This window comes from Ursus arctos, unplaced genomic scaffold (assembly GCF_023065955.2).
Source record: "Ursus arctos isolate Adak ecotype North America unplaced genomic scaffold, UrsArc2.0 scaffold_20, whole genome shotgun sequence".
NCBI lineage: Eukaryota > Metazoa > Chordata > Mammalia > Carnivora > Ursidae > Ursus > Ursus arctos.
This window is the reverse complement of record NW_026622875.1, coordinates 51,580,670-51,604,544: the sequence shown is the minus strand read 5'-3', so window position 1 is coordinate 51,604,544 and position 23,875 is coordinate 51,580,670. Positions and strand designations below refer to the sequence as shown.

Sequence of the window (23,875 nt, the reverse complement as noted above, 5' to 3'; positions counted from 1 at the left end):
GGGGAAGCCTGGACACCAGGACCAAGTGGGCCACTCTCCCAATGGGGAAAGGGCGAGCTCTGCACAGAGAGGAAACCCATGCTTCCCAGAAACCTCTACCCTTTCAACATCTGCCTTGAGTGAACCAGGACTAGTTTTTCATTATCCCCCATCATCATGTCCATCTCAGGAACAGTCATCCTCCTCACTCTTCCCCTAAGGACTCTGTACAGCCATCTCCCCCATCTGCACCTCCTAACCCTTCCCAATGCCTGAAACTCCGGATTACCATTTCCCCTCATTCTCAGTCTCTTTCCTGAGTGGTCCCTTTACCTAGTGCATTAGCAGAAACCCACTCTCCCCTGAGAAGCCTGTTCCCTCTGCAGCCTTCTGACCCTCTTGCAATTTCTCCCAGAGCCCTCCTACCACTGAGCCTGAAAACAGAACATATAACCTGCTTCCTGTGCCATTGCCCAACTGTTCTCCCTCAGTGCTCCCTAAAATTCCTGCTTCCTGACCTCCTCCCCTCCCATTCCACATACCGACCACTCCTCATCACTGCCATTACCCCACTCCTTCTTCACCATTTAGTTCCCGACCTGTGCTCAAGCATAGCCTGAGCAATTTCAAGATTCACAGATGGAGGATTTCTCCTACAACTGATGGCAGTTTCCAGAACACCTCCTCTCCAAGGACTTTGCCGTCTCTCTCCTCTTGGCTTCACTGCTCTCCCACAGTCACATACTGGATCTCCCACTCGATTAAGTGCAGTCCCTGCATGAGTCAGTCCCATTATCTTCTCTCTAACCTCTACTCTTGGTCTTTCCAGCTCCCTGGGGAACCCAAATCCCAGTCCTTCAATCCCACTGATATTTCCCATCTTCTTTCCACTGGGCCTTGATATCTTCCTGGATTACCCATTAGCCTCATACCCACTTCATCTCCAGGGTCATTATCACTACTCTCCTGCACATGCCCTCACCTCCTCTGCCCAATTACACTCCCGGGTAAAATCCAACTCCACCAACACACGCCTGCACCTATGGCCACTAAATGTGGCTAGAGAAACGCATACAGTAAGTGTGGTCACGCAAACCTCGAACATACCATATAACTTACATATGCATTCCATCTATTGTTTATTGTCTGGTCTCTTCCCACTAGAAAGGTAAGGTCTACTACTGCAGGGATTGTTTAACTGATCTGTTCACAGAGCCTGTTAAAGAGTGGAATCTCATTCAACATTCGAATGACTGAATAGGAGTTTCAAAAAGAGAGAACAGAATATGGGAAGGGAGAAAACCAGTCAAGTAATTTTCCCAGGATTGGAGGACAGGAATTCCTAGAATTGACAGGGGCCCAAACCATGCAGACAACTCCAGACCACATCACTGTGAAACTTCCAAACAGGAAGGAGAAAGTATGATATAAGCTGCCAGAGAGGGGAAGGAGTCACATACAAAAGATGAAAAAATCAGAACGCCCTTGAAATCCTCAATATGCTGACTTCCATAATGGAAGCCAGAAGACAGTGGAGCAATTTCTTTAAAAAAAAAAAAAAGAAGAAGAAGAAGGAGGGGGAGGGGGAGGAGGGGGAGGAGGAGGAGGAGGAGGAGGAGGAAAATTACCAAGAATTCTATACCCAAACTGTTAAGTAACAGGGTAAAATGAAGACATTTTCAGGCCTCCAAAGTTAAGAAAAATTTACAGCCTATATACCCTTTGCTCAGGAAGTTGCCGGGGGATGTACCAAAAGAGAATGAATAAAAAAGGAGGAAGGCCTAAGGCATTGCAAAAAGGGAATCCAACATGAACCCCAGGCAGAGGAAACCCTAGGTGGCGATGAAGGGCAGCCCAGCTGGGCACGGAGGGAACAGGCATGAAGTTCCCAGCGGGCCAGGTCAGATGCTCCGAGAACCAACAAGTGGAACTGGAAGAATACTTGGTGCATCTGAAAACACTAAGAACAGATTAACCCATGCTGCAGACGCAGCAGCTACCCTGGTAATAAATACACAGGAAACCAAGCAGAGGAAAAGAAAAGCCACAGTGTTCACTCCGGGGGAGCGGAGCTGTGAAGAAGAGGGAAGGCAGCCCTGGAGTGCTGCGGGGCTCCACGGCGAGCGGCGCCTACGAGTCCTGATGACACGCGTGGACAGAATGTGCACTGGGCCTTCACTAGGACAGGGGCTGATGGGACAGGTGTGTGTGCTGGGACAGAAGCCTAGATGGTCATCTTCCACAGAGGGATGTCAACAGTGCCCAAAACAGAACCACCAAGAAGCAACATGAGCGTGTGGGATAGAAACATACAAGAACAGTACACATGGGAAGAATTTGCTAAACCAATCGGAATGGTCAGGGGTAAAGGTGAGGTGGCAGAGCAGGGAACTCCTGTCTTCACAACAAGCTTCGTAGAACTATTTTAACTCCTTAAACTCCACATCTGATGCATTTTTTTAAAAGAACAGGAAACAACAAAGAGACAAAACATGAATTTATCTTCTTATCCTTCAAATCTTGAGTACTGATGTTTGAAATAAGCCAATTTCTTTCGTGTGTACATTTTAATTCACTAACGTTTTGGCATGTGATTTATTTAGTCCATTAAATTAACATTACCTTCCAGTGAGAAGAAAGCCTTTACCTGTGATAGTAGCTCTTCCTTTTCTCCAGCAAGTTTCCGTAGCCTGACATCTAAAACAAATGGAAAAGGTTGTAAACTGAATTGGTTATGATATAGTACCGAAACAATTAAAAATTATTCTTGAAATTCAAAAACAACAAACATTATCTGATAACTTACAGCTCTCAATATCAAAAGAAATGAAGGCTTAAGTTAACGGTGCTTAGGAAAAGTACTAAATCATTCAACACATATTTCCACACAACGAATTTCAGCTATCAAGGCACTAAATACAACATTTGCTCCCAAGGGCAGTGATTTTCCACTGAAAGACAAACCAAAGTACAAAGATCACTTCCTTATTTCAAAAATGTGCAAACTTTCACCAGTAGACAGACAACTCAAATGCTGGGTGCTCCCACAGGTTTAAGCCTCCCAGGAGCAAACAATATCTGGGAGAGAAGACAGATGGGGTACGAGGGGGCCTGGATGGGGAGGCTGAAACAGGGAAAATGGGAACACAATGCTGAAGAAGCAAAGGCCCACACAGGCTACTGGGGGGAAATGGGGACCAACGCCAAGCTGCAGGCAGTCAAGGGCTAATCTGAGGCGTGCCAGCAGGATTGCTAGGGCTCCCTCCTGGCCTAGGGGGAGGGCTGCTGCTTCCCAAGCATGCCATTAAAACAAGCCCCTCGGGCTGAGGGGGACCATAGGTGAGTAAAAGCAGCAGCCGACACCCAGCTAGCGCCTCCCAGAACCAACTAGGGTCATGGCCAAATGTAAGCGCTGGCTTCCCCAGTACCTTCCAAACAAGCAGAGGGAAGCCTTGGGCTGCCCCCCCCGCCCCAGCCACACACTCAGTGCCTTCTCTAGAGCGGCTCCCTGTGCCTAGCCCACGTCCTCTGCTATATCGAAGTGCTCTGTTTCTGCAATTCTGTGCATTAGAGAATCTGTTTACTAAGTGAAAAAGTCCCACTCCTCTAGGAAACCTACACATATATGAAAATTTTTAAAAAGTGAACTGGTGTTAAGAGTATCTGTGCCATTTTCCTTCCTCTAGAGCAGAATTCTTAGTGGAGCCAATGGATGGGCATCTGCGTGGTTTCCTGGGAGAGGTGTTATTAAAGTCTCAAAGGCTTAAATTTAAGAGGCTTAGATGTTAAGAGGCTCAGAAGCCCTGCTCTACAAAGAACACTCCTCTAAGATCTGACTTCTTGTTACCTGTTTCTTGCCTTAAGAAATGCACTGGCAAAAAGCTACAAAACCCTGGGATAAGTAGCAGAGCATAAAACCAGATTCTCTGGGAAGAAGATACTTAAAACATACTTGGGTAGTCCCCTACCAGCCCACAGGTTCCTTGGGATACACATACTGGATTATCTCTTCCAGGAAGGTTTGTATTTAAGTAAAAAGCAATGTGTATACACCAACAGTGCTTCCATCCCGGGGCCTTACAATGACCCAGATGCTGGTTTCCCAAGTTCAAGGATGCCTAAAGACACTGTGCCCAGATTTTTTCCTGTTAAGAATTTAGATAAACCTCAGATAGCTCTTTTGTTTTTGTTTTCCAAAATGGGATATGAGTAAGCCGGAAGTCTAATACGACGGGAAATCCAAGCCAGCAGAGCAGCAGCCAGTGTCTTACCTAGTGGACCTTCTCCGGCAGACTCCAAGACCTGGGCAGCCTCCTGAGACACCACGGTGATGGCTCCAACCACTGGTTCATGACTGACATCACCATTGGGAGTGCCATCAGGGATTATAACTAAGCCATGTTTCTGTGGAGAAGGAAAAAACCCACCGTCACAAAACATGGCCCACATGGAAGCAGTACGCTCTGTGAGGTGACTCTGCGACAATATGTTTGCTACAGGTAACACCGGGTCAGAACTAGTTACACGGAATATAGGTCCGTAGAAGAAATGACGGAAACCTACCAAATCTGCACTGAAGAATGAACACTGGTTTGTCTTCGGGCTGGGAAAGATAACAGGATGAAAGGAAGGAAGAATAAAGCAGTGAGGGACTCAAACTCCAGGCTAAAGCTAACGTACCTCTCCTGTCTTCACTGTCTCCTTCAGGTCAGCCAGCTCCTCTCTGAGCATATCTCGCTCATTCCTAAGGCAGGCAATGTATTCTTTCTGTTTCTCTAGGGCCTGGTTTTAGACAGGATAGCAAGGGAAAGAATGGCACAGAAAAAGAGCAAGTGAAAGAGGTAGCAGAGAGCACCTAATTCAAATAAACAGAGATAAGGCCATAAAAGACAAGGGAGTGGTAAAGCTTGGAAACCGGCAGTTAGGTATGAGAGGAAATACAAAGCCATATGGACACACATCTCCATAGGAGAGTTTAAACAGAAACTGGTTAATCGTGCATCAATTCACCAAAACATGCTTATCACATCAGGCAGGAGAACTGATCTTTCTTTTCCAGTCGATGAAAAAAAAAACAGGAAAAGGAAGATGAAGACAGCAGTCGTATTAAAATAAAGCTTTCCTTACTGACCTTACTACATTTTCATATGGTGACCAAAACAAGAAAACGAATACATTTCAACTAAAATTGTTCATTCAAGAATACAGTGAAATTTTTTAATTAAGAAAATTAAAAAAATTTTTTAGTTAAAAATATTTTAATGGCCCTGGAGGAAAAAGTAACCAGTATGCACAAGGTATTTTAATTAAATATTGACTGTAGTGATTGTTTCCCAAGCAGTGTGGCAAAACAGTCCTCAAATACCACTTAATTCAAAATAGCTAATCTCCAAAGGGATTCCCAAGGACCTGTTTTTTGTTAATTTAGTTAAATACAATTAAGAATCTGGTTTCTGATACACCTTTCTAAATGGGAAAAACAAAAATAAATCACTGACAAAATAGAGACAGCCCACTGATGAAGTGCAGCAGAATATGGATTTCGGGGTCAGGCTTTTGAGTCCTGTGCCTCAGATTTCTGATCTGAAAAACGGAAGGGACAACAGTAGTACCGCCCCACGTACACGGCAGAAGCACTGCTGTCATGCGAGAGTCCCGGGAAGGCTCAGGAAGAGCCCACCACTTTTCTTCCCACTTGGATCGCCCCCGCCACTGCCTGAATCACAACTGTCAGAGCTGAGGCCAAGCACGCGCTTGGGTCATCAGTGACAAATCCAATTTGTTCTATGTAATGAAATAACCCAGAATTTGAAACATACCCCAGGCAAGCAAGCAGTCTATGCAGACACCTGACAGCTGGACTATTCTGAAAAAGCCTTTCTTGACACAAGTGTTCCTATATTTAACATTGTCTGCCAACAGCCCCACTAGGCCAAGAAGTTAAACTACAACAGGTAACTTTCCTCTCGGTTTATGGGGTTAGAAATGAGCCAACTGCTTCATTACTGACTGCTGAGTCGTGGACAATGTTCTAAATCATTATCATCTTACTGCGCACCCAAACTGGCGATAAGTAAGGGGCGCTAGCAACCACCAACTGTGCGGCTCCAAATACACAGCAGGCACTGCTGCAAAGACATAGAACTTTGCTCTGACAGATTAATACATGTAATTTCTCCCTTATATATCCTGCACTGGTCTTATCCCCATTTCACAGATCAGAAAATTGAAGCTCAGATTTTATATATATATATATTATATAAATAAAATAAATTTTTTTGCCCAAAGTCGAAATAAGTGCCAAAGCCAGAATGTGAATCCAGTTCTTTTTGGTTTCAAAGCCTTTGCATACTTTTTCTATATCACAGCCCCAAGAAGACCACAATTATGTTTCCTTACTGTCATCCCAGATGCTGCTGGAAAAGTAGTCTATAAGGGCAAGCCCTACCCCATACTTACCCAAACTGTAACACCAATACCTGATTTCCCTTCAGCAATTTACATTCACACCATATGGCCTGTCTTGAGTCTGCCTTTATATTAACAATTTGAGTTTCTAGCATCATGAGGCATTTAGCCTAACACTTCAAGCTACTATTACCACTCTATTACATGAATAACAAATGTTAGCATCAGGACAAAAAAAGCACAAGCAATACTTTCCCATCTGTTGACAGACACTGTGACCTCTGTGGGGTTAGACATTTGTGGGTTATCGGTACCTGCGTGCACAGTTACGCCATGCATCACCACGTATAACCCGGTCAGCGATCACTGCCACAACGTGCTCTGCATCAACACCACCACTAAGTATACACGATCTCTTAGGAACAGACCAATTTGAAACTAGAAATTCTAGCAAATGCTAGTACATGCCATTTGCTCCTCTTCCTACATCCTATAGCAATGCATTTTATCTTTACTTTTGGACTTTTCAACTTCCCATAATTACGGACAGCAAAATAAAATACACCCTATAAGTTCCCCCATTTCACCACAAAGTTTGGAGGCTACTGAAATACCTTATAATTGGAGCACATGTATTCACGCCGGATCTGAAGTGCTCTGTAGTACCTGACCATAAGACCACTAGCCTGTGTTTGCATTCAAGAATAGCTCTTACAGTAGATTTTTCCCCCCACTCAGGATAAAACTGCATGCTTGTGGAGATCTAAATAATTCTTTACCCCTGACCTAACCTCAAGTTCTAGTGTCAAGAAGCCTGAAAGCTATGTATAACAGGCTGAACTCTGAGGGCAACAGGTTATTTCTCCATATAATTGCACGGGGCCAGAAAGATCTCTAATCAGAACGGGATGGAGTCTCACATGGGGCTATCCAGATACACAAGTCCTGTATGTGTTTATTCCACACATAGTCACCTGGCCCTCGGACCTGCTTTAGGGCTACAAGCATGACCACAAGGATCGATGAAGGAGAACTAAAGAAAAACAAACTCTAACATAAAAATAATGGTCACGTTTCTTTATTAAGTTAGTAACTTTGAATCTTGAAAATGAAGCTAGAGACAAGTGATACCAGAGATAGTCACTGACTATATTGAAAATGTGTCTTGTGTAAGTCGTGGGAGGACCACATTAGGATGGCTATCAGAAAAACTGAAAACAAGTGTTGGTAATGGAACCCTTGTGCAGTGCTGATGAGAATGGAAAATGGTACCGTTGCTGTGGAAGACAGTCTGGCTATTCCTCAAAAAATTAAACATACCATTATCATATTATGCAGCAATTCCACTCCTGGATATCAACCCAAAGAAATGAAAGCAGGGCCACAAAGAGGTATTTGAAAACTCATGTGCACAGCATTATCCACCATAGCCAAAAGGTGGAAGCAAACCAAGTGTCTGTCCACCAACCAATGAATGGATAAACAAAACGTGGTATATACATACAATGAAACATCATTCGGCCTTCAAAAAGGAAGGACGTTCTGACACATGCCCCACCACGGACAAACCTTGAGGACATTATGCTAAGTGAAATAAGCCAGTCACAAAAAGACAAAGACTCTAGGATTCTACTTATATGAGGTACCTAGAATAGTAAATCCAGAGAGATGGAAAGTAGAATGGTGGTTGCCAGGTGCTACAGGGAGGAGGACGTGGGGAGCTGTTTAATGGGCACAGTTTTGGTTCTATAAGATGAAAGAGCTTGGAGATGGACGGTGGTGACAGCAGCACAACAGTGTGAATGTACTGAATACTACCAAACTCCACACCGATAAATGGTTAAAGTGGTAAACTTGACATTATTTGTATTTTACCACAATTTATAAAGTTTCCTAAAAAGTCAAAGGAGGGGACCCACTATTGCTAAATGCAACTTGGATAAAACTCAAGAGAATCATGCTGAGTGAAAAACGTAACCCCAAAGGGTTAAATACTTTATGATCCCATTTATATAGTGGTTTGATAATGGCAAAATTACAGAAACGAGCACAGATGAGTGGTTGCCAGGGCTTGGGGAGGAATAGGAAAGGTAGTAGATAAGGCCATAAAAGGGCATCAGAAGACATCTTTGTGGTGGTGAAACTGTTCTGTATTTTGTCTACAGCAAGGTCAATATCCTGGCTGTGATACTCTACTATATAGTTTTTGCAGATGTTCCATTTAGGAAAGACTGGATAAAGGGCACACAGGACCTCTCTGTATTACTTCTTTACAACTGCATGTGAATCTACAATTACCTCAAAAAAAATTTTTTTAAGTGTAACTTTTTAAAAAAGCCAAAGGAACACATTATTATATACCATACAGAAAGAAGATAGCCACTTATTCATTTAATAATGCCATGAGTATTTAAAAGTCAAATAATTTCTTAACTATGAGCACATCTTTTTGGTAGAAAAAATATTTTTGTTTTATTTTGAATAGCTATTTTATTGGACTGCATGGTTTGGGGTTTTCCTATGGCTGATCCAAAATAATCAGTTTAAATACTAAGACAGTTATACAAAATAGAAATCATGGACCTACAGATCTGTGCTAAGGAAAATTATGTTAAGATCCTAAAAGAAGGGGCGCCTGAGTGGCGCAGTCATTAAGCATCTGCCTTTGGCTCAGGGCGTGACCCCAGAGTACTGGGATCGAGCCCCGCATCGGGCTCCCTGCTCTGCTGGGAAGCCTGCTTCTTCCTCTCCCACTCCCCCTGCTTGTGTTCCCTCTCTCGCTGGCTTTCTCTCTCTCTGTCAAATAAATAAATAAAATCTTAAAGAAAAAAAAAAAGATCCTAAAAGAAGACCATTCTAGATAGCGAATAGACTTTACCCTTTACAAATTACCTACTTTGTGCCATACGTTTTTTCACATCTCATTTTAAATTCCCCAAGTAAAAATGTAAATAAGATCGGGAGTTCACAATCAAAATTTCAAAACTCTTAACAGATGTTAATTTATATTCCAGAAGGCTCTTCTAGCTTTGGGTGGAATTTTAGAAACTCAGTATTTAAATGTTAGAAACTTTTAAAAAGTAATTTTGTTTCCCATGTGTTTATTAATAAGAGGATGGGGTGTGCCTGGGTGGCTCAGTCAGTTAAGCATCTGCCTTCTGCTCAGGTCATGATCTCGGGGTCCTGGGATCCAGCAAGTAAGGGTTCCCTGCTCGGCAGGGAGTCTGCTTCTCCCTCTCCACCTGCCGCCCCCCACCCTCCCCTTGTGCACTCACTCTCGGTCTCTAAAATAAATAAAATCTTAAAAAAAAAAAAAAAAAAAGACAGGTCCTTGGAGGAATGAAAAGAACTGGATATGAGAGCCCCCCCACAACACTGAGGGGTATGACCCAGAGGGCTTCTCATCCAGGCGTGTCTATCACAGGTGTTCTCAGGGATCTTTGCCAACTTTTCCCTACGCCCCCTAAACTCAAGCAGAACAGAACTTTCTATGTTCTCAGGACAGGGCCGGCCTTCCTTCCTTCCCTCCTTCCTTCCTTCCCTCTGCTTCCTCCACCGTAGCCCTTCCCTGACAAGGTAAGCCTCTGGCAGCTATGGTTGTGTGGCACCCCCAGTGCGGAAGAGAGAGCTCACACCATGAGATGGGGCACATGTCAAAGTGTGACACGGGATGAACTGGTGGGAATTTTTCCAGCCTCCTGTGCACTTGGAATCTACCTAAAGGGCTTAGCAAAAAAGCACTGAAGACTTCCTTATCTGGGCCCCCGCTTTGGGGAGTCATGGGGTTATAATTAGAGGTGACGTCATGGTTTGGCAACTCTGGCAAATCTTACATTCCTATCCACTTCCGTAACTAAATTGATGTTAATCTCTTCCTATTTTATTCACCAAGGATTTATGGGATACTAATTACTTGTCTTCCACCCCCCACTCACTGTTCTCTTGATTCTCATCCAAAATTCTTGCAATGTAAGGATATCAAGTTACCCACTGAGTTTGAATTAAATGCCTGTGGCTGCTTCTGGATGAGAATCCTGGGGAAATAAACTTCCCTAGAAAGTTCCTACTTTGTAGGTTTCACAAGCCCAGAGTCCTGCTAGCAAGAAGAGTTCTTTCCAGGCATAGTATCAAGTTTTCCCCTGGAAGTTTTTTTCTGTCTTCTGCTTATTCCCCATTTCAGTGTATAAATGCTCAAAAATAAGCAAAAGGACACATTTTCAGGAATCTCTAAGTTAATTATATTGGTCTATTCCTCATCGATGAGCTTCAGACCAAAGCCCAATTTCATTTCATACCCTAATGTTTTTATCTTTCCAAAGAAGTGTCTCCTGGAGGTCAAACACCTCTTTTGTCACGGTGTCTATTTTCTGCTGCATTCGTTGATTCTCCTGCAGAGGAAATGGGGAGAGAAGTAATAGAAGAGCAGAAAGAAAAAACAGAGGGGGGTAAGAGGGAGGAAAAGAGAACAAAAAATAAACCCGATAAAGAAACTTAGCAAAGGGAGAAAGAAAGTCTGTGCTGAGCAGGAAAAGAGTTGCTTGCTAAAGGGAAAGATGACATCCAGTGTCTTGGTGACAGGACTCCCGCTGGCTTGCCACAAGGGAAGTGGGAAGAACTGTTGCAAGCACAGCTCTGTGGCAACAAGCCAGTTAGGGTTTCTGTGTATACACAGCTCCGTGTGTGTGCTCTTCCTCTGATAACTGCCTTTTTTCCAAACATGGAGCCACTTACATTTCTAGAGAGGGAAATTCAGATTTGCATATGAACACATGATCCTTAGTACAGAGAACAAGTCATAGTTCTAAACTTTCTTAAACAGAACTAAAAAATATAAGACGTATCTCAGCTTAATCATTTGAATTTGTTAGCAGAACCTATGACAGCAAGAATATCAAGAACTCGAAGGAACAGCCATATTTTTAGTTTAGTTTTGTCTAGTTTTTTAGAAAAACCAGAATTCAGCATGTAGCAATTCTTAAGCAACTGTTCTCCTTAGGCAACGAGGCTCAATTTATATCCTTGAATATTTAACAGGTTTTCTTCTAAGAATTATTGGTAAATTACCATCTCCTACTCTTCCTACTTACACATTTCTTATCTACTTTACCATGAAAGACCAAAAAGCATCATTTTGTCATATTCAAGGTTTTTCAGTTATACATACACATGGGTATTAACATACAAGAGATGTTAATTCTAAACATAAAATCTCCTAAAACTAAGGTCTTTAAAGATTGTACATCCAGCACCCTCGGCTTTTAAACCACAGTGACAAGTTATGGGAATCAAGCATTATAATTCCTCTTAAGCACAATCATCAAATTAAAAAAAACTAGAACACCTAACCAATTCTAACTTAAGCTACTGTATTTCAGAAGCAGCTGCCAAAGCAGCTTTATTATTCTTTTGAAACCAAAAGTGGGGAAAAGTATATATCTTAATTAGAAAAAGAAATAACAAGTGGCTGGCATATAGACACAAAAAATACAAAAGGACAAAAAAGAAGAGGAATTCACATATTTTTAAATACCAGCAGGATATAAAATTTAGATAATATGCTTCATGGCAAAAATGGAAAAACTAGGACAACTAACTTCACATGTAATCTGATATTTTCAAAGGTTATCTGCGTCTGCGTTTAGAATTCACAAACTCAATCTGCTTTCAGCAGGCTACAATCAATTCAATCGTTCTCAAGAAAGAAGGTAAGTTAACAGAAATCCACAAATAGAAAAGTAGTCATTTATTTTCCTCAATTAAATGGTTTTTTTTAAGTCATTTACAGGGTGAGAGATTAAGTGGGGCAGGTCCATGGGGGAAGAGAGGAGGAGGGAGGGGAACAGAGCAAGGGCGGGTCCTGAGTGACAGGTTCGTGGATGATTGTGGTGAGTGTGGTACCTACGGGAGGCCTCTCCCAGGGATAAGTAAGAGCTGGCCATCCTGAAATCACTCCCACATCATCAACATTAAGTCAACACAGGACACCTTTGATAACCACAGCACGCCAGTGGGCAGGATCCCTGCCCAGCATACTTCTGAAACACGAGGAAAACCCTCCTCAAGAGGAAAGACCACATTTAAAGAGAAACAGAGATGCTCACGGGGTAGCAGGAACAAAAGGATAATAAATGCTTTCTAGATTTCTTGGTGGACCCCACCGCTTCACATTCCTAAGGATGCTGCCAACACGGGCACTCGGGGGTTCCTCCACCAGCATAACCTGCCAACCTCCAGCTTTTTATATATAAGGTGTCTGTCTTGACTAGCTCTTTTCCTTTAGCTGCCTCAGAAACAGATCTACCTCAGTGAAGATCAAACATTTTACTCCCCAAGAACCCTGTCCCAGCAGACAGCATTCACTACATTCCAAAGAATAATGGTACTCGTAACTTTTCCTTTTGCCATTTCTTCAGATATCTATAGGAAAGAATGTGCTAAGGAATAAAAGATAATTACAAAAGCTTTTGCTACTACAAGGGGGAATGCTTACACAGTTGGTAGCATTAATTTTTTAAGCCTAACTTTCTTTCATGTGTGTGAAATTTTAGGGTACAGCAAAGATGAAGAGACAAGGAAACTCTATAGCATTTTAACTCCCTTCCCTCCCAACACACACTCCCTCGTCCCATTCAATGAGTTTTGTTCAAAATGAAGTATTTCCACAGTTCATGCACATACCTCAATGAGCTCATCTCTCTGTCGAAGGCCTTCTTTAAGTTCATCCATCTTATGCTGCAGCACACTACACATATGTTTCTGCCTTTCTAACTCCTGTTAATAAACAAATGATATGGTTTACACAGATAATGGCACACAACAAACTGGCACATCTCCAGTATAATAACACAGAGGCTAAGTCTGACCTCCAGAAACCCACTTGGACTTCCCATGCATAATGACTTAGAAAAATTCTGTATTCTAAGGAAAGGTTCAGAAAATTAACATTTTTCATCTCTTAGGAGTATATATCTAGAAAACCCAGACTAATCAATGGCAAAATGACTAAGAACAATGAAAAGACTTACTAAAGTAACAGGTTATAAAATTAATATATAAAATATATATAATATTTAATAAGCTTCATAAATATACATAAAATCTAGAGAGAAAAATATAATAAACACAATATCAAAAAATATAATTAAAAAAATACATGTGTAAACTTACAAGAAATACCCAAAATCAGTATGAGGAAAATCATATAAAATATTACTGAAGGCCAGAGAAGTAGGACCAAACAAATAGAAAGGCATACCACCTTGGACAAAAAGACGTAGCATCATAAAAATGTCAGTTCTCCCCAGATTAATCTATACATTTAATGCAGTCCAAATAAAAATACCATTAGGCTTTTTTCTCATCAGAGCTTGACAAATTGATTATAAAGTGTATCTGGAAGAAAAACGTAAGAAAAAACAGCCAGAAAAAAAAAAAAATACAAAGGAAAGCTAGCCTTACTAGACATAAGGCCTATATAATTAAAACAATGTTTATAAGGGCTTATGAATACAGACCAAAGGAGCAGAAGAGAAAATCCAGAAATACACCCAGTTACATGTGCAAATGTATTAAGCAACAAAACAAAAAGATCATGTCAAATCAATGAGAAAAGACAGAGTTTTATGTTAGTGTGGCTGGAATAACTGGATACCCAAATGGAAAAAAAACTTGGAACCACCCCTCACACTCTGCACCAGGACAAATTTCAAAAGGATAGGAAATGTATGGAAAGAAGGGAGAGAAAAAGAGAGAAGGAAAGAAGGATACAGTTACTAGAGAAAAAAATGAGTGAATTCCTATAACCAAAGAGTAGGAAAAATGTTACTAAAAATGACCTAAAAATCCACCAGCAAGAAAGGGAAATGGGTAATAAAATTAGAGTACATAAAAACTTTTGAATGGCAAAAGGCACTCTAAGCAAAGTAAAAACACCTATGATAATCTACAAAAAAAAAAAAATTACAACTTGTATCAGAAACAGAAGGTTACTGTCTCTCTATATAGAGTCTCTAAAATTAAAAAGAAAAAAACAGTACTATATAGAAAAACAGCCTAAAGAAATGGATGGTTCACAGAAAAAGAAACAGAAATTACTCTGAATATAAAAAGATGATCACACTAAGAGAAAAAACTTAGTAGAAGTCCAAACACTTGACAACGTATTCAGGAAAATACTAAGGGGAAGAAAACAGGCCTTCTTGTACATTTTGGTAGGAATCCAAAGTGGCGTAACTACTACAAAGGGGAATCTGGCAACATCCAGCAGAATGACCGTGCCTTTTGACCCAATAAGCCCACTTTGACGACTTCCCTAGCTAGCCCAGGAAAAATGCAAAAAGACTTATGTAAGACATCATTTCTGCAGGACTATTTTTAACAGCAAAAGACTGCAAACAATTCAAATGTCCATTAACAGGGAGCTGGTGGAAAAACCTATAGTACCTGCACACAATGGAAGCACCAGTAGTGACACCAAAGCATGAAGACCCAGGTCATGAGGCGATAAAGAGCTAGGTGTGCAGTGCTATTTATAGTATGCTACCATTTTCTAAGAAAGGGGAGATAAACACATACATCTCTGTATATATTTTTTCAAATAGCAAAATATATCTTCTTAAGTTAAAAAATGGAAGGATAAAGCATTTAATTAAAAAATCCCCTCAAGAAATAGGGATGAACAGAGATAGAAGACTGACTTCTTTGAATATATTTTCTTTGTTGGTTTGACTTCAGATATATGTAAATATCTTATGTAATTATAAAACAAAGTTAAACTCAAAAAGCAATTCCTGATGGAAGCAACCCAAGTATCCAGACACAGAATAATGATAAACAAAATGTGGTACATACATACACTGGAATATTATTCAAGAAGGAAATTCTGACACATGCTACAACACAACATGGATAAACCTTGAAACCATTATGTGAAGTGTAATAAGACAGTCACAAAAAGTCAAATATGGTATGATTTCACTTTTATGAGCTACCTTGAGTGGACAAACTCAGAAAGAGAAAAAGTAGAAAGGTGGGTGCCAGGAGCTGGGCGGCGGCGGGGGGGGGGGGGTTGTTTAATGAGTAGTTTTAGTTCTGCAAGATGAAAAAGTTCCCACTGCACAACAATGTGAATATATTTGATATTACCAAACTGTCTGAACTATAACACCTTAAAATGGTTTCGATGGTAAATTTTGTATTATTTTTCATCACAATTGAAAGCAAAAATAATCTAAAGATAAAAATTTTTAAAGCAATTCCTAAGTATCGAAAATAAAATGCAGTGAGCCTAATTATATATCCAGTTAGCAGCATAAGCACAGAGAAACTATTTCGAGTAACTTTTAAAGACAATGGTTGGACTATACATAGTATAGCAGCAAAATAACAACCAACCAGAACAAAACAAAAAACTTTTAACTATTTTCAGTAATTGTATCATTCGTGGCCGACACTGGTATGGCTATTCTGAGCACTGTGGGATAGAGCAAAGAGAACAAAATATAACATAATTACTATCATTCCCAGTGACTTTGAGAACGGAGATACACATATGTAAAACAGAGGGTAAGGAAAAATGCCAAGGTCCTGAACATGAACTAGAACTACCAGCATAAATTCATAATACATTTTGACTTTACAAACAAAAAAGTAGTCCACATAAATATTTCCCTGACACATCCACTAAAAAAAGCCTTATAAACAATGATCTTCTCAGTGGCAAGAGCTCTCTGGCACCAACGCCACCCCACTAAAAGAACCAAGGTTCCTTGGACAAACAGCTAACTCCAGGTCTGGAGCAGGAAATGTACCAGATGAGCCTGGAACACTTTCTTGTGCTAGACAGCAAAGAATTTATCAAAAAAAAAAAAAAAAAAAATTTTAGACTCATGTCAAAATTACTTGGAAATCAACCTGAACACATTCATATTAGTTAAAGGTTGAACAATTTGAAAATTAAAAAGAACAAAAGCTACGATGAATTCAAATCATCAAATGCTTGTATTCTTGACTTCATAATGACATAATGACATTTTAAAATATTTTTTAAGTTGTATCTGATAAGGGACTTGTATCTAAAATATATAAATTCTTCAACTCAATAATAAAAAGAAAAAAAAACACCTAATTTAAAAATAGGCAAAAGAGGGAGCATCTGGGTGTTCAGTCGGTTAAGTGTCCGCCTTTGGCTCAGGTCATGATCCCGGGGTCCTGGGATGGATCAGGCTCCCTGTTCAGCGGGGAGTCTGCTTCTCCCTTTCCCTCTGCTCCTCCCCCTGTTTGTGCTCTCTCTCTCTCACACACACTCTTTCTCTTTCTCCCAAAAAAATAAAATCTTTAAAAAAAATTAAAATAGGCAAAAGATCTGAATAGTTATTTCTCCAAGGAAAATATACGAAGCATATGAAAATATACTCATAATTATTAGTCATCAGGAAAATGCAAATCAAAACCATAGCTGCTAGAAAGGCTGTAAAAAGAAAAAAAGTCAGACACTAACAAGTGTTGGTGAGGCTGTGGTGAAATGAGAACTCACGTACACTGCTGATGGGAACGTGAAATGGTGCAGCCACAGTGGAAAATGGCCTGGCTTTCCTCAAATGGTTCAACATAGAGTTGCCATATGATCCAGCAACTAACTCCCTTCCCAGGTACACACTTAACAGAAAGGACATCTGTGCACACAAAGACTTGTACACAAATGTTTATAGCAGCACTATTCATGATAGCATGGGCATCGACACACAAATGAACAAACAAAATGTGGTCAGGTAATCAAGTAGTGACCCACACTACAACACAGATGAATGTCAAAAATAGCTAAGCTAGGGGCACCTGGGTGGCGCAGTCGTTAAGCGTCTGCCTTCGGCTCAGGTCATGATCCCAGAGTTCCAGGAGTTCCAGGATCCAGCCCCGCATCAGGCTCCCTGCTCAGCGGGGAGTCTGCTTCTCCCTCTCCTTCTGCTCCTTCCTGGCTCCTGCTTGCTGTCTCTCGCTCACGCTCTCAAATATATAAAATCTTTTTTAAAAATATGAGTGACTGAAATCTTGTCTCAAAGAATAGGAGTGAGGGAAGTAGGGCAAAATCGGCCATAGGTTGATGGTTGCTGGAGGTAGATGATGGGCTTTAGGAGGGTTCAGAATAGTCCGCTATTTTCTGTATTTTTAAAAACTATAATAAAACGTTTTTTAAAAATCTCAGATAAGCCTTAAAAAAAAGAGAAAGGATCCACTACCAAAATAAATAGATATTAAGAAAATAATATACTTGAGACATTCCTAATCAGGCATTCTTCCCCAGAGTGGGTACAGAGACAATATTTAAGACGCAATTATAACCCCAGCAGGAAGCACTGAAGACATTTTGAAAAACTGCATTAATATCAATGTTGTTATAATTGAATGGTCCTTATCTACCCTTTCCTTCTGAGCTATAATGAAACATACTTGAGTGCCTGACCTCTCTGTAGGTCTCTAAACGTGAACATTCTACTGCATGAGGCACTATCTATAGGGGCACTTGGTGGCTCAGTCAGTCGAGCAGCCAACTCTTGACTTCAGCTTAGGTCATCATCCCAGGGTCCTGAGATCAAGCCCTGCGTTGGGCTCCACGCTCAGTGCCGAGTCTACACGTCCCTCTCCCTCCCCCTCTGCCCCTCCTCCTGCTTGGGCTCCTGCTCCCGCACTCACTCACTCTCTTGCTCTCTCACACAAACAAGCAAACTAACAAACTCTTGGGGGGAAAAAAAAGAAGAGCTCAAAGAGAAGGTGCACTAGAAAAACACTATCACAAGGTCTTTGCCATTACAGTACCCAAAGCAGATTTACAGGGTATTTAAAAAGCATACAGATTTTTTAAATTTGAAAAGCACACTTTTTTTTTTTACATAAAAATAAAAAACCACAGCTCTATGTATACTAACACATCTCTACATATTAGAAAAACATAAAAGGAAAAAATAAAGTTGCCTAGTAAGTTAATCATGGAGGTTTGTGGGTTTTTTTCTTTTTGTATTTTAAAAATGCTCAAGGGCATTTGAGAAGATGGAATGATAACTCATTTTAGTACTGAACATTAAATACTTAGCATGAGATTTTCTTCTAATCTACCAGAAACAAAGAGCCAGAAATAGACATGAAAAAATGTGTGGAAAGGCCAAAAAGGAGTCCAAGGGCTCTACATAAAATATGACAGCTCAGAATCTCAGAAATTTGCCCTTGAGAAACAGGAAGAATCAAAGAGGAAACCACCTATGCCACCAAATCATAGTCTTCGATGAGCCCGTCATCCAGAATGAAAATATCCAGAGGTCTCCTTTTAACTTATATAGACACAAGTCTTCTTAACCTAACTTTTTTTTTTTAATAGACTTTATTTTTTAGAGCACTTTTAATTTGGTGCAGTTGAGTGGAAAGTAAAGAGTTCCCATATAGCCCTGTCCCCACACACAAAGAGCCTCTCCTACCTACTATCAACAGCTTGCACCAGAGTGGGACATTTGTTACAAGTGCTGAGCCTACAATGACACATCCTCATCACCCAAAGTCCATAGTTTACATTGAGGCTCACTCTCAGTGTTACATATTCTACAGGGTTTTGGGTTGTTTTTTTTTTAAGATTTTATTTATTTATTTGACAGAGACAGCCAGCGAGAGAGGGAACACAAGCAGGGGGAGTGGGAGAGGGAGAAGCAGGCTTCTCGCTGAGCAGGGAGCCCAAAGAGGGGCTCGATCCCAGGACGCTGGGATGTTGACCTGAGCTGAAGACAGACGCTTAACGACTGAGCCACCCAGGCGCCCCTATTCTATGGGTTTTGACAAAAATAATGTATCCACTAGTATAGTATCATACAAAATAGTATCACTGCCCTAAAAGTCCTCTATGTTCTGTCTATTCAGCCTTCCTTCCCCCAAGCCCTTGACAAACACTTCCGAACACTTTTTAAACACGACCAAAACAGACTGGAATGAGCATTTTCAGTCCTCAAGGAAAAAAATCCCCATTAGAGTCTATAGTATTAATACCAGTCCTTTTGAGGTTGTATTAACAGCTTCTCTCCCTTCATTTTACTGATGTTTCTAACAATTCACCAATGTACATTTCCTAAATTGTTTTCTGGGCTTTTTATTTTTGCAATGTAGTCACAACTCATTTTTTTTTTTTTTTTTGGCAGTAATATCCTTTTGTCTTCTGCTTGGACTGACATCAACACTTTAAAAAGTCCAAATCCAATAAGAGAACCCAATTTGTTTTCTGCAGTTGTCAAAGGGCAAATCTGAACCTTGGACAGTGGCTTTTATTTTCCATGGGCACGTTTTAACAATATAACTTACAAAACCTCTAAAGAAAACATCTGTTGACGTCTGACCCATGTCTCCATCCTGCTGTTTTTAAATAACTGGTTAAAAACTTCTCTCCAATCATTTAGAAAACAGATTATCTTGAAAAATGATAGAAAAGGAAAAAAATGAACTATCTCACTGAAAGTCTTCAGAGCTTTGTGGCATTCCAGCCAGTCAAAACAGGAAGAAATAAGTAATTCACTATAATTGTCCCTAATAATTAAGAGATAGCAAATAAAGATAAAACTTGAGTTGTATTCTATCTTCAGAAAATGAAGGAGGTCTTAAGATTTTCCTTAAGAGAATTAAATAGATTTTACAAAAATTTAAAAAGGAAAATATTTTAAGATCTGATATCGCACATTTGTCAACTTCCTCAGACCAATCAGTTTCAACTGGAGCTTCAGTCCCAGGTAGGCTGCACTCTTCCATCAAGCCCAGCACCTCCGAAATGGCAGGTTCTAATTTTCCAACCCAGAGAAAGGAATGATGAGATGCACAATTACCTTTGATTTTTCTTCATTTTCTCTATAAAATTCTGCCATCTGTTCCTCCTGTTCTTCAATAACATCCTTGAGGGTGTCTACCTGGTAGATTAAATTGTTCTTCTCATTGTCTAACTGTGCGTTGGAAACCATGGCTTTCTTGTATTTTTCTTCCACTTCGGACAAAGACTCCTAAATGAAAGTCACAGCCATCAGCCTACTATCTAACATACGTTCATTGCTTATATGCAGTATAACAGGAAATACAGCACTGGCACAAACACATGAAGATGCATTTTTGCAAAATACAAGCAGTTGGGGGAACTCCTGGTTTAGTAACATGCACATGAAATGGAAGGAGGGTAATAAGCCAGTTATGCCAGGATAAGAACTTTATATCCTCTCTGCTATCCAAGAAAACAAAATCAAGCAGCAATGTAGCCTCTGAAAGATGAAAAGGTATGCAGACCACATATATTTGTGAAGAGTCATAAAATGAAGAAGCATCAGTGTTTTCAGAAATGTTACTCTTGTTTTTAACAACAAGCTGTTTCGTATTCAGAATACAATGATACAACAGAATACAGCCTCTCTTCACACAAGTAAACTTAATACTGGTTTGAATTTTGCTACTTTCCAGACATCTGTTTTCAGTACTTTCCTGTTCTGCATAATAATGCTAATGTAAAGGCATAAACATGTTTTTTTAGCAATTATTCAAATTCTGGTCTTTCTTAAATAAGTAAGCAATACAAAAATGATTTTTAAAAAAGAACAACAACAAAAAAGCAACAACAAAATGTCTGAAATTTTATATAATTCAGTTTTCTGCTTAAAACTGTTTACAAGTCTATTTTTTAATAACTTTCTAATTTGGGAGATTATTACTTCTAATTTGGTATATTATTACTACCTAGTAACAGTTTTTAAAAAATTTTTTTAAAGATTTTATTTATTTATTTGACAGAGACAGCAAGAGAGGGAACACAAGCAGGGAGAGTGGGAGAGGGAGTAGCAGGCTTTCTGCGGAGCAGGGATCCCAATGTGGGGCTCAATCCCAGGACCCTGGGATCATGATCTGAGCTGAAGGCAGACGCTTAAAGACTGAGCCACCCAGGCGCCCCAAGTAACAATTTTTAAAGCTAAAAAAAAAAAAAAAAAAAAATTTGGAGCAGCTGGGTGGCTCAGTGGGTGAAGCGTCTGCCTTCTGCTCAAGTCGTGATCCCAGGGTCTCGGGATCAAGCCCCACACATTGGGCTCCCTGCTCAGGGGGGAACCTGCTTCTCCCTCTCCCTCTGCCCCTTCCTCCCGCTTGTGCACTCTTAGTATCTCTCTCTCGCTCTAACTCAAATAAATAAAATCTTCAAAAAAAAGCATTTCACATAAAAAGTCATTACTTCTAGGAATAAATTTTAAAAATACTAATGTAAATGTTCAACAAATCAAGACAGAAGACACAGAACTGATAGTCCAGAATCCTTACATTAGTGATCAAATGACTTTTGACAAGGGTACCCAGACAACTCAATGGGAAAGGAATATTTTTTCAACAAATGGTGTTGGGACAACAGGATAGCCACATGCAAAAAAATAAAGTTGGATTTCTACATCACACCGTACACAAAAATTAACTCAAAATGGATCAGAGACCTAAATGTAGGAGCTAAAATTATAAAATTCTTCAAAAAAAACATAGCACTAAATCTTCATGACCTTGGAGTAGACAGGAGCAGGTTTCCCAGATACAATACTAAAAGCACTATCAATGAAAGACTTTATCAAAATTAAAAACTTTTGTGGTACAAACAATACCATCAAGAAAGTATTAAAAAAAAAAAAAGACCACCCATACAATGGGAGAGAATATTTGTAAATCTTATTATCTGATTAGGGACTTGTATACAAAATATATAAGGAACTCTCACAACACCATAATAAAAAGACATAATCCAATTTAAAAATGGGTGAGGATTTGATTATTTGCATATCTCCAAATAGGATATGCAAATGGCCAATAAGCACATGAAGAAAGGCTCAACATCATTAGTAACTAGGGAAATGTGTATCAAAATCACAATGAGATACCACTTCAGACCTACTATGATGGCTATAATTTAAAAAAACAGAAACAAGATTAACAAGTGTTGGTGAGGATGTGGAAAAACTAGAAACCTCATACATTGCTGGGGAGAATATAAAATAGTACAGCTGCTTTGGAAAACAGTTTGACAATTCCTCAAAGTGTTAAACATATTGTTACCATATGACCCAGCCATTCTATTCCTAAGTATCTATCTAGGAGAAATGAAAAGATATGTCCATACAAAAATTTGTACACAAATGTTCATGGCAACATTATTCATAACAACCAAAAACTGAAAACAACACAAGTGTCCATCACCTGACACATAAACAAAATGTGGCAAATCCATACACTGCAGTATTAACCAGTCGTGATAGATAGACAGACAGATAGAACAAAAGAAGGAAGGAAGGAAGGAAGGAAGGAAGGAAGGAAGGAAGGAAGGAAGGAAGGAAGGAAAGATGTTACAACATGGATGAATCTTGAAAACAATATACTAACTGAAGTCAATCACAAAAGACTACATATTATATGATTCCATTTATATGAAATGTCCAGAATAGGCAAGTCCACAGAGACAGAAAGTAGATTAGTGGTTACCCAGGGCTGGGTGTGGAGGAGGAAGAGGAAGGGTGAGGAATGACTGCTAATTAGTACAGGGTTTCTTTCTGGGGTAATGAAAGCATTCTAAAATAGGGTTGTGGTGATGGTTGTGCAACTCTGTGATTATGCTAAAAACCGCTTGAATTGTGTACACTTTAAATGGGTAAACTTTACAGTATGTGAAGTATATCTCAATAAAGATATACACACACATAAGAATGCTTCACAAACCAGGGCTGTATTAACAGGCAACATTTACACCAGGATTGGGAACAAATACAACCCAAATAAAAAATATAAGCAAAGCCAATTGTATAATGGTTTAAATATAGTGGGATCCTAATAGTAATACAGAATTTAGAATGATTCTGATCCATCTCGGGGGCTAATAGCTAATAACTTCTTTTTAAAAAGCCAGTAACTTTTAAAAAAAAAAGTCTTCCTCACAGCTCAGTCCCATAGAAAATGGCGCATAACTGCATGAACATCAGAATCTAAGATAGTTTACCAACAGATGCAAAAATACAATATTTAACAATAAACTTGACATAACATTTATGGCATGTACTCTTCCTTTAAACAACAGACCATGGAGGATGGTTTTAAATTTGTGTCAAGGTAGTTTTAATGATTTCAATCTAGCTTACAGAGTGATAACTATTAGGAATTAGTTTTACTTAAATGTGTCTAAGGCAGTGATTTTGCAAGTGTAGATTCTCGACTAGCAGCAACAGCATTAACTGGGTAAATGTGCAAATTTTCAATCCCATCCCAGACCCACTGAATGAGAAAATCTGGGAGTAGGGTCCAGCAGTCTGTGATTTGACATAACCCAGGTGGTTCTGCACGGAGGCTAGAATGAGGAAAAGCACCCCAAAACCACCTCACTTAATCAAGAATAATGTCATAAGCAATGACCCAGCATCCTTTTTTAATAGGATACATTCACACCACCATGCTTGATAACCAATCAGAA

At 39.9% G+C, this 23,875-nt stretch overlaps 1 protein-coding gene across 24 annotated transcripts in view; it reads right to left on the bottom strand.

The window, feature by feature from the left end:
• Positions 1 to 23,875, bottom strand: part of LRRFIP2 (LRR binding FLII interacting protein 2) — a 105,217-nt gene that overhangs the window by 6,481 nt on the left and 74,861 nt on the right. For 14 of the 24 annotated variants that reach the window (XM_044383289.3, XM_048216287.2, XM_057316059.1 and 11 more), the window contains 6 exons: positions 20,235 to 20,405; positions 13,066 to 13,158; positions 10,683 to 10,775; positions 4,660 to 4,761; positions 4,251 to 4,383; positions 2,627 to 2,676 (listed from right to left, as the gene is read on the bottom strand). In XM_044383289.3, the coding sequence (XP_044239224.1) occupies positions 2,627 to 2,676; positions 4,251 to 4,383; positions 4,660 to 4,761; positions 10,683 to 10,775; positions 13,066 to 13,158; positions 20,235 to 20,405 (642 nt within the window). The remainder of the gene's footprint in view (positions 1 to 2,626; positions 2,677 to 4,250; positions 4,384 to 4,659; positions 4,762 to 10,682; positions 10,776 to 13,065; positions 13,159 to 20,234; positions 20,406 to 23,875) is intronic. The other 10 variants (XM_048216290.2, XM_044383293.3, XM_026496710.4 and 7 more) reach the window with 2 other exon arrangements.